Source organism: Lingula anatina, chromosome 5 (genome assembly GCF_051362555.1).
Source record: "Lingula anatina isolate TDL-2025a chromosome 5, LinAna3.0, whole genome shotgun sequence".
In the NCBI taxonomy this organism is placed as follows: Eukaryota; Metazoa; Brachiopoda; class Lingulata; order Lingulida; family Lingulidae; genus Lingula; species Lingula anatina.
Window position 1 is genome coordinate 4,390,482 of NC_141771.1, and position 10,744 is coordinate 4,401,225.

Sequence of the window (10,744 nt, forward strand, 5' to 3'; positions counted from 1 at the left end):
ATAATATTGTATAATGCATATTTGTAATTCATTCTGCTCATTATTAAAGTTGTGGGCCTATTTGTATTGCTTAAACTCCAAAACATTCACGTTATATTCGTTTACAAGCAAGAAGCAAACATTCTTATGTACAATAATATATTTATTTTTCTTTTTCATTTCACTAAGTTGTTATTTTCAACTAAAACTGTTAGTGCCTTTAAAGGACGAAACTACATGTATTTCTTGCATCTATTACAGCGTGCAATATGTATTAAAAACTAAAGAATGTGTTCTGTATAGGCCATATATTGTCCCAGTAACAAAGCTTTAATTTCATAATGTAATTCAGCACATTATCAGTGTTTGAACAAACGATGTTTAGTCATATTGCCCATTACTGCGTTAAATCTTTATTATCGAATCACAACAAGTGGAAATTAAAAAAGGAATACTTGTCTTAAATAATGCATGTGTAAATTAAAAATCATTCAGTACTTTTATATTAATGTGTTATGTAAAGACATTCATTTCAACTTGAATGTTCAAAAGACTTAAAAATTTTATTAACCTAATAAGACGATAAGTGATAAATTTTCATCAACAGCACCATACCATCCACTGTGATTTCACAAACGTAACCATTCCTGGCATTTTTGTTGTACATGTAATGCGCCCATGGGAAACAAACATGCTAAAATATACCATGTGGAATGAATGGTGTCATATATACTTCCTTTGACAGTTCATCCACAATTTCGCTATGTCTTTCCTGGATGTTCCTGGTTTATCTGACCGCACGAGATAGCCGACAAATTTGTCTGCTGCCTGGCAAATTTCATCCCTGTTTTCATCTGACCACTTCTCATGTTCACCGTACATGTCAGGTAAGAAGTAACGCTCTACCCCGACAGATAGTGCTAACAGTGTCAACCACGCGTCCTCTATGGTGACACGTGGGACGTACGATACAGCATGCCATAACTTACTGACGGCGTCCGCAGAAACAATGTACATCCCGCCAGCGACATAGTTCGGCCAGTAAGGATAAGGATATTCTTCCTCTGAGACGTAAAATTTGTTTTTGGGGTTTCTCTGTACGCGTGCGTGGAATATCATTTTTCCTGCCAAAACCATATGATCGGGTATCTCTTCGAGGGTTTCTAGAAGTTTTCGCGGGTTGAAATACATGTCGTCGTCCATTTTGATAAGATATTTTGCATCGCGACAAAACTGGCTAAACCAATGCAGCATTAGGGCTGTCTTGGTTGGCAAGTTCTCATAGCTGTCAGTAAACTCGTAGGAAATGACGTCATTGTTTACGTCGCTGTCTTCCGTTATACGTCCCCATTGCACTTTATTAGAAGTATACCCTATGACGAAGAATATGCGGAAATCCGGGTGTGACATCAGAAAGCGTTTGGTGACCTGTCTCCAAACGTTTCTGACGTCAGTGGACGCGACTTGCGTGTACACTACTATAACTCCAGTTAGATTACCCGCGCATGCGTCCTTGGTTGGTCTTAACATTAATTTATTCAAATTGTTCAACGGCAGAGGACGCTTCTTGAAGAAATCATCCGGAGGTATGCACAAAACAGGGATGCATTTATTCTTTTTAGCTTTCTCCATATCTTGCTCTGATAAATTGCCAGCTTTGGCAAAATTTCTGACGCAGAAATCGCATTTTGGCCAAACGTAGCTCTCATTGGTTGGGGCGACTGCGGTCATGTTAACAGTCTCGTTTTGTTTTTTCTCACTAGAAGGAGTCAGCATATCAAATGCTAGCCATATTTCTTTAGGGCGAGTTCCTTTAACTGCGGTTTTTGTGTCTAGATGTTGATCGCCGTGTCGACCTAGTAGAATTAACAGTAGTAAAACCAATGCAAGTGAAACTCCTAATATCGCTTGGAATCGTCTACGTCTACAAGCCAACTCCCCTGAAACAAAAAGAAGAAAAATGAGCATGTGATAGAATAAGAAAATATTGCCTATAAATATTGCATATTGCCTATAATATAGCGTTTAGCACTGTGTGTCTTAGAGATTAGAACTTAGTGTACTTAGAAGTCTCATAAAACATATTTTCAAAATGATGAGACCGACGATGGATATTCGTATCAAGTGGGTTTTTCTGGCTAAGATGTCTTTTTTAATTAGAAAATCAAAACTAGTATGGCTCATTATCAGTATTAATAAGCCCGTAAACCAATAAACAGGGGATTTATTAATGTAAAATTGTTTCAGAAAAGTGTAAAGTACAAGTACATTATAGACAAATGATAAAAGGCAACACTTCATTGTGAACAAATTTACCACAACTTTATTAAACGTTAAAAGAAATAAAGATCAATGAAAATAATTCATATAAGCTTGATAAATGGCATTCTTTATAATATATATCACAAAAGGTTAATATAGCATTGGAAACTGAAACATCTACAACGTCTTGTGAGAAACACCTCTATTAGAAACTAAATAATGAATGAAAAAGTAATGAATTGTGCATCGCTAATACTGGTAGCTATGTGGTAGCAGATATTGTAGCACGCAACATTCGGGTATATCAAGTAAATACATTGCTATACATATCACTAGAGTAAAAATTGATACGCTCCGATTTTTACAAATTACTCGAGACTAACTTCCAATGCCGCATTGGCGGCAATGCATCGATGGTTTTCGACAAGGGGATTCTTACAATTGAGGCCAGTTTTTAATGATCTCTGAAATTTAGGGTGAAGCAAATACGACAAACATATAAAATCGTATTGTATGGGAAAAGGGTCCTACTTTATATTAAACTAAAAGTGAGTTCTACTTATAAGAATGATGTGATTTTTTCTTCAGTCAACAGCTAAAATAAATAATTTGAATGTCTATCAGGACATGTTGGACGGGAATGTTGCGTGCTACAATATCTGCTACCGCATTCTTCAGGGAATGAGGCTATCCAGGTGAATGATAGCCTCATTCCCTGAAGAAGATGTCCTGATAGACATCGAAATATTGGAGGTAAAACCTATCTCAATATAAGCTGTTGACTGAAGAAAAAATCACATCATTCTTATAACTTAACACAGCTGATGAAATTCTTCTCCGAGTTCTACTTATGGAAGTAAAACCGGTAGTGAATGAACACGTGCACATAAGATTCAACTGGTGCATGCGTTTTATACAATTTTCACGACTTGCTTCATAACATGATATTAGATTAAACATGTCAACAGATACTGTGATTATCTACTAGACACATTTCAGTAATCGTAAAACAGACGTAAGGTGCCCTTGTCGTTGATGAAATATTTAAACCCGGCGCTAGCATATTACACGTACGTATTTATTTCCTAAATAGCGTAATAATTACATGCGATTACCTATGTTTTATTTTGAGTGATAAAACAATACATCGTACAACTGCCATATGATTAAGTATTAATATTTCGATGAGAAATGGACTTAATTGCAATTGGTATTTGTTTAATTAAAAAAACTAGCAACATAAGAACTTTGGTACGATTGATATCACCTCATAATTCGATTAAAGCGGTAACTTGTTCTGCAAAAAATTGAAAAAAATTAAATGCGCACATATAGTGGTCAATTTTCTGTGTAATCTATATAAAGAGGGTGCTTTTGAAGATGGTGCCTCTGGAAAAGTGGAAACTCTTTTGAGGCCAGCCACACTGTCGCATATACACAAGCACATACTGAGACATTAAAAAACCCCTTGACTCTAACATACAAGACATGGCCGCTGTCATTGGCTATTACATATGCTGCGAGAAGAATTCCACAAATCAGGTGGTCTTGAAATTCATCACACAACTCACAAACGAGCGAGCGCGGGGATCCTTTCGTTCATTTAATCATAATCGTGTATATATAAACATACATATTGAAAATAACTTGTGTGAATAAAACAGTTCCCATAGAGCTGGAGCACATGTTAAATGTCTCATGGAGGACATGTTAGATGATGACAACAACGGTAATTTCATGCTAAAAGCCACAACAAAATGTTCACTTTGTGAACCATTGCAACCCACACGTACCTTGTAAAAGACAGCCGTATAGTCTAGATATTACTGCCGATCTCTCAGCCAAGGCTTTAAGTCGAACTTTGGCGATTTTTGCTGACCTCTCCATTAGGTTGATCACCCGCCGGACCTTGTGCTTTATAAAGATTCGGCTGTTAACGCTAGGTGTCGTGCGCTTGGCCATAGCAGGTTGGCTTGTTGGCAGCAATGGCGGCCGTTCCCTTACACTCCGCTATGTCGAAGAACCCACATACTATTCACATATACATGAAATATTCAATCCGAGCGTTTCAGCTGCGCTGGAAAATTTTTGTGAATTTGGTATAGCTATAACCATATAAAAACCGACGTGCGTCTTTCGTTTAATATGATTGCCTGGTAATGTTCGGTAATGCGGTGTGCTACCCACGAAACATTAAAATAATGTAGAGACGAAGAAGAGAGAAAAGAGCATTGGATGACACGTGTACAACTTCGGATTTCTTGTATTCCTTGTCTACATGTACAGATTGAATGCGGACACGCAAGAAATATTTAATGGAATCAGTTTTGATGATAGTGTTTTATTTGCAATACTGGGTATGCGCGCTAGTCTCTATATACTGTAACTACTATAACTAAAGTGTACAATGTTGAACATCTGGATTTATATGGATATATCCCCGGTAGATTATTTATGTCACTGAAATTATCCAAATGCCTCTTTCCTTTTAACTTCTATTGAAATTATCATTTTTTTTTAAATTTTAACTTTAACTTTAATTGGGTGCAGTCGTGTTTGAACTGTATTTCAAAGCTAAAGGTAGTAAAATATCACTAATAAACAAACAAACAAACAAACAAATAAAAAAACAACAATTAAGTGATGGGTGTAACTTTATTTTTAATAGAGAATATGGATATTAGTTTTATATATGTAGCTGTACTCACTTTTGGACCAGGGACAGATCGTTTCGGCAGACGCTAGGTACATGCATGGAACACGTCACAACTATGGCACTTTTGTTTAAAAAAACTACGTTTCACCCCCCCCCCCCCCCCAAAAAAAAAAAAAAAAAAAGGTACCAAACAACGAATTCTTTGTACCAGTAGGATATTCAGTCATATCAAATTCTATTTTCGAAATATAACATTAGTTAATGGACGTGTTCAATCACACATGTTATAGTGAGAATAGCAGGCAGAACAGATGTATTTTAAGGAGTGCCTTCCTTGTGATGGTTACTATTTCGTAGGCGTGCTGGTCCCTTTTTTATTGACTATTTTCTATTTCATTATATATGGATTATTGTCATGGCAACTGATACAGCATAAAATAGAAGTTTTGATTGGCATGTCAAAGGTTAAAAGTACGGGTAACAATTGTTAAAGAATAGTCATTAATTGATTTTATTAAACTTATTGGTAATTTTGATAGGTGTATCAATTCTTTATACATGTATACTAAGGTTTTAAACCTTTACTCTTCTTTTTCCCCTCACAAGAAATGATACATAATGCGCACACACTTCTTTAGCACTAGTTTAAACAGCAGAGGCATTACGACATTCATACCAAATTTTCTCAATGTCCATCTTGGCTCTCCCTGTCATGAGATAACCGACCTGTTTCTCTGCAGTGGCGCAGATAGTATTCTTTAACTTATCCACCCACCGCTCAGGGCGGCGGTTGGTGAAATCCCGGGTTAACTGCCTCTCTACTCCGGTAGCTATTGCTAGAGTGGTGACCCAAGCGTCCTCCAGGTTAACGACGGGGATATACGGTGCCACGGCCCATAATTTAGGCACTGCCTTTCCCGAGACGACGTAGAGTCCGCCTCCTTGGAAGTTTGGCCAGAAGTGATATGGATACTGCTCGTATGGCACATAGATACTATCACTCGGATCACGACGGACCTCGTGGTGAAAGTTTAATCTCCCTACAATGACGAGTTGGTTGGAGAATTTTCTCAGCACTTGGAGAAGCTTTTTAGGATTGAAAAACATGTCGTCGTCGATTTTGATTAGGTATTCTAAGTTTTGACAGTTTTCCGTGCACCACCGAAGCATCATGGCGGTTTTCAGTGGGAGATTGTGGTAGCTGTCTATGAAACTATACCCTATGATGTCGTTATTTTGTTTACCCTCGTTTTCGGTCGCTTTCCAAGCTGCCGTGTCTGCCGTGTAACCCACCATGAATAAAATTCGAAACTGTGGATGTGCTTTTAGAAATGGCTTCGTAACGCGTCGCCATAGTGACCTGATGCCTGCACCCGTTACTTTGGTGTGCACGACAATCAAGATGCGAGATTCTTTGTCACTGCAAACCCCCTTTGGAGAGAGTATCATTGTGTAATATTCAAAGCCGTTTATTGGCTTGGGTCGAGGGATGTAGTATTCAGGCGGCGGCAGACACGTGAGAGCCCTGCATTGCAGTTCAGCAGCTTTCTGTTCGTCAAGACGGTAATTTGGGTCCTTCTCTCTGAAATTTCTGATGCAGAAGTTGCATGGGGGTAACTCATTGCTGTTTTCTTTGCTCACATTGTCTGCCTGGGGAGTCTCACCAACTGTGCTTTCGTATTTGTTTGACGGCGGTTCTGTGCGGACAGATGAGTCAGTGGACAATGGTGCCCACTTCACTTTGGAACTCTTTTTCTCTGTTCCTTTTGACTGGCTGGCATCTACCCTTCCTTCACGTTCATATTGACGTTCTTCTCTTGTATATAAGTCAGCAAAATCCTCTTCAATCCATTCATTTTCCTTAAAATATGTTATATTTATTTGTGGGAAATGCTCCCTGTAGTGGACCATGATGACGATAATGCCTACTGCAAGGGCTGCTAAGACCCGCGAATTTCTTCTGAAGAGCATGACAGACCTGGAATAATAATTAAAAGTAAACTATTTACGGTGCTCTGTGATATATTAACTGGTAATAAATAGATTATCTAAATGTGTGTGTGTGTGTGTGTGTGTGTGTGTGTGTGTGTGTGTGTGCGCGCGCGTGTGTGTGTGTACTTACTGGGAATTATTTCTTGGTGAATGTGCTTGATGAATGTGCTGAAGTGACAATGAGCTACATAAAACTTTGTTAGCAATTATGCATTCCGAGTACAACTGTTACATCATATCCGAACAACAACTATTGTTAAATATGGGAAAATTGCCGTTTACCCCAGGAAAATTCATTTTTGGACAAAATGAACAGTTGTTATCCTTTTAAGTTTTCCGATGATACCACCTGCGCTGGCCCTATTAGCACTTCTGAGTTCGATTATCGAAATCAAGTTTCGTCTCTTGTTTCATGTAACAGGCTTGTTAAAGGGTCAAACGGTGCATTTTGTAGTACAAATGTCTAACTTGGCATGAATGTTCTTTGGGCCAAAGGAAAATGTTTTATTCATAGAGGCACGCAAAACGCACAGCTGTTACTAGTCTCAGTGACTACAGCCCTGTAGCTCTTACTTCCATTGATATGAAGGTGCTTCAGAAATTTGTTCTGCAACATGTAAAATCAAAATTACCAACGTCCTTCGACCCTTTTCAAGTTGCATATCGAAAGACAGGTCTACTGGGGATGCTGTTGCTATCACTTTACATAATGTTCTTATTTTTTTTATCACAAAATCCCTAATTATTCACGATTACACTTTATATATTATACCTCTACATTTAACACGATATCGTCTTTTAAACTGCACGAAAAACGTGTAAATTCTCTCAATTTTAGTACATCACTCACAGGCCTGTAGCCGGGGGGGGGGGGGGGGGGGGGGGGGGGGTCGGGGGGTTCGAAAGACTCAGTGACTGGATTTTAAATTTCCGAAGACTATAGACTTGCCATACATATCTCTGATCATCTTAAATGGCACATCAACATAAATAAAATTGTTTGTAAGGCTCACCAAATACTTTACTTCCTTCGACGATTGAAAAACTATGTGAGGAAATCTTCAGTGGGTATATAAAAGGTAACGTACGGGGGGTGCATTATCCATCAAGAGTTGGTTTATCATTAACCTTAGCTAATATGTTAATTTTATAATTATTCAAAATAACGATGTCTTTTTGGTCGAGTGTAATTCAATGGGCCGTTATTTATGCTTCTTCCTGTATTGAAATCAAGAAAGAAGGAAGGTAAACCGCAAATACTCACTTTTTATTTAATCTTGAAGCATGTTTACCGCAGGATTCGTTGACAGATTTGTAATGGTATAAAACTATCCTCGAAGTTGCTCTTATCTCTATACGCCTCTTAAGTTAGGACTACAGCTGTAGTGATAAGTTATATACATTGTAAGCCATTACAGTAATAACGTTACCTCGATTAATTTCTTTTTTTAATGAAATGGCGAAAATCAACATCCATTGAGACAACATAGACACATCCGGTGTGAATCCACCCAATATAAAGTCTAAAGCATTATGATTTCCCGATGGAAAAGGCAAAACAGCATAAAAAACGTTCACCTACCGTAATATTCGGTTCCTAAGATATACCATATATATCTATATATTTCTTGTCGTCTGTCAGATCAGCGAGGCACGGCAGTAGTATACCTCCATCTGTGTGCTACGTTCTTCAATTATTTAGAAAAAAAATCTATTATTCATGAAAAATCTGAGCTCAAGGTCTAGGTGTGGGTTTGAGCCCATATAACATTCCCCAGTGCTAACTGACGTCGACTAATCACTCGTACAATAAGAGAAATGTTCTTCATTACGGAGAACTAAGAGCCCCTGAAAAAAGTTACAGTGAAGTTGAAATAATGATATCTGAACGTCCACTATACTGGGTAACAACAATGGGACATACCAGTAGACATCAACATTTTAACATGGTCACGATATTGTCAGCATGCTTTCCGATTAGAATATGCATAGTGTTTTGCTTTATATTCATAAATATGCATCAAACACGTATAAAGATTATCAGGGTAGCCTACACTTAACTTCACAGAGTTGAGAAAGCACGCTGCGATCCCGAATCGGCGGTTTAACAGCGATGACATGAAATTGTTTTTCGTGAATTACACGCCAAAAAGTGGGAATCGGATTATTTAATTAGTCTCGATTAATATTCATGTGACTGGGTTATTACGTCATCAAAACTATTTTCATCGAGTCTCACTAAATTGCTATCAACTTAACCAACTTAAATGTCTGTCACGCCTACCGAATAAGCTATGGTAAAGATAGTTACCCCCTAACAGCTTTACTAGACGTGACAGACATTTCAGCTGGTTAAGCTGATAGCAATTTAGTGAGACTCCCCAGGGAGATAGATCGATCCAAATATCTGTGGGAATGGTCCCTAAAATACTATACAAAATCACGCCGCTTTATTTCAACATTCTTTGGAACAGACTACTAGCGCACCCTGTGGTGGGAGAGTAAGAGACAGGTGTTACCATTTATTAAACACTGGTACGAGGTACGACTCAGGGCTTATGATGAATTTAAAACATGTTGAAAGATACTTATCATTTGTCAAACATTTAGCCATATGTATTAATAAAGCAGATTGCTTGAATATTTATATTTAAATATCAATACAGAAAATAATAATGTATTCATATTGAATATTTATATTTGAATATAAAAACAGAAAATAATACTGCACTCATGCAACTTCAACGATTGAGCTTCATGCCACTAAGTATCGACACAGCTAGACAAACAAAAACATATCAACTTTTAACGAACTTTTGGCGGATACTTGATCTATAAAGCACTTTCTTAAATTTAATCCCATTTTAGAAATATGCCATGGATGATTTGATAATTGAACTGTACACGATCTCTCTCTCTCTCTCTCTCTCTCTCTCTCTCTCGAAAATGTCACTGTTGTTATGAAACGAAAAAGTATCGACGCAGCTAGACAAACAAAAACAATTCAAACATTTACAGAACTTTTGGCTCATACTCGAATGGGGTTTACGGATTAAAATGACGCCCAACACGCAATATAGATGTTTTTTCCAGTCCATGGAAATATGCTGTATTTTTCCCATAAAAGATATTCTTGATTTATTACAAGAGTGGTTTATTTTAGATAATGGCAATTAACATTAAAATCACTTGGTTTGTCCAGGTTGCACACGGTTTTATTATTATTATTATTATTATTATTATTATTATTATTATTATTATTATTATTATTATTCGTTTATTGGATGAATGTTGATGACGAGTATATATATATTTTTATTTTATATATTAACTAAAAACAGGGGACAGGACAGTACTTATTGGAGGGGGGGGGGCGATGGCGGGGACGAGTTTAACCGGTCAAGTGAAGGTTAGTTAACAATGAGTATCACAGAACTGTGCTCTGGCGGTGCAATATATCGATACTAGATCACATCTCTTACACCACTCCAGTAGAAAATATACCTTTCAGCCAAACAAACTTTTGCCGCCAGGAGTGTTTGCGTATGGCTATCATGTGCTTGTCAGTTTGAACAGAAACATGGTGTGAGCTATTCACGGCACTCTGTTACCTGTTGTCCCAGGACAAACAATTAAAGCCACGCACACACACTATAAAAACATACACAATCAATTCATGTACCTGTCTTAATGGACTAACGCCTAGTCAATTATAGGGCCGCGTTCGCATTTAACTCATATAGATCTTACCTTACGAGATGAATGACGTCGGAAGTCCTGATTGCAATCAAGCCTATGTCCGCTGAAAAACAATCCGATAAAATGAGCCGATATTTGAAATCTACTGTAAACTGA

At 37.6% G+C, this 10,744-nt stretch overlaps 2 protein-coding genes across 4 annotated transcripts; both read right to left on the reverse strand.

Annotated features, from left to right (window-relative positions):
- Positions 1-272: 272 nt before the first annotated feature.
- LOC106156873 (uncharacterized) lies at positions 273-4,416 on the reverse strand. Its single transcript, XM_013532302.2, has 2 exons — positions 4,035-4,416; positions 273-1,919 (listed from the first exon to the last, which is right to left on the reverse strand). Exons 1-2 carry the CDS (start codon positions 4,201-4,203, stop codon positions 703-705), a joined length of 1,386 nt encoding a protein of 461 aa, XP_013387756.1. The 5' UTR covers positions 4,204-4,416; the 3' UTR covers positions 273-702.
- Positions 4,417-5,072: 656 nt separating this feature from the next.
- On the reverse strand, positions 5,073-10,731 carry LOC106156871 (beta-1,4-mannosylglycolipid beta-1,3-N-acetylglucosaminyltransferase brn). Of its 3 annotated transcripts, none has more exons than XM_087013332.1 (2): positions 10,640-10,731; positions 5,073-6,875 (listed from the first exon to the last, which is right to left on the reverse strand). In XM_087013332.1, the coding sequence occupies exon 2, from the start codon at positions 6,866-6,868 to the stop codon at positions 5,543-5,545; it is 1,326 nt and encodes a 441-aa protein (XP_086869458.1). In that variant the 5' UTR covers positions 6,869-6,875; positions 10,640-10,731; the 3' UTR covers positions 5,073-5,542. The 3 variants fall into 3 exon arrangements, with proteins under 3 accessions (XP_086869458.1, XP_013387755.1, XP_086869459.1); XM_013532301.2 differs by lacking the exon at positions 10,640-10,731 and adding an exon at positions 8,472-9,139; XM_087013333.1 differs by lacking the exon at positions 10,640-10,731 and adding an exon at positions 7,172-7,724.
- Between the last annotated feature and the right edge of the window lie 13 nt (positions 10,732-10,744).

What these genes read in the sequence shown, in the direction of transcription:
- LOC106156871 (XM_013532301.2), bottom strand. Translation starts at nt 8,500, where the DNA reads ATGGTATATCTTAGGAACCGAATATTACG. An exon ending in CTTAGGAACCGAATATTACG is followed by an intron (nt 6,876 to 8,471) that starts GTAGGTGAACGT and finishes TTATTATTCCAG; the next exon opens with GTCTGTCATGCTCTTCAGAA.
- LOC106156873 (XM_013532302.2), bottom strand. Translation starts at nt 4,203, where the DNA reads ATGGCCAAGCGCACGACACCTAGCGTTAACAGCCGAATCTTTATAAAG. An exon ending in ATACGGCTGTCTTTTACAAG is followed by an intron (nt 1,920 to 4,034) that starts GTACGTGTGGGT and finishes TTTTTGTTTCAG; the next exon opens with GGGAGTTGGCTTGTAGACGT.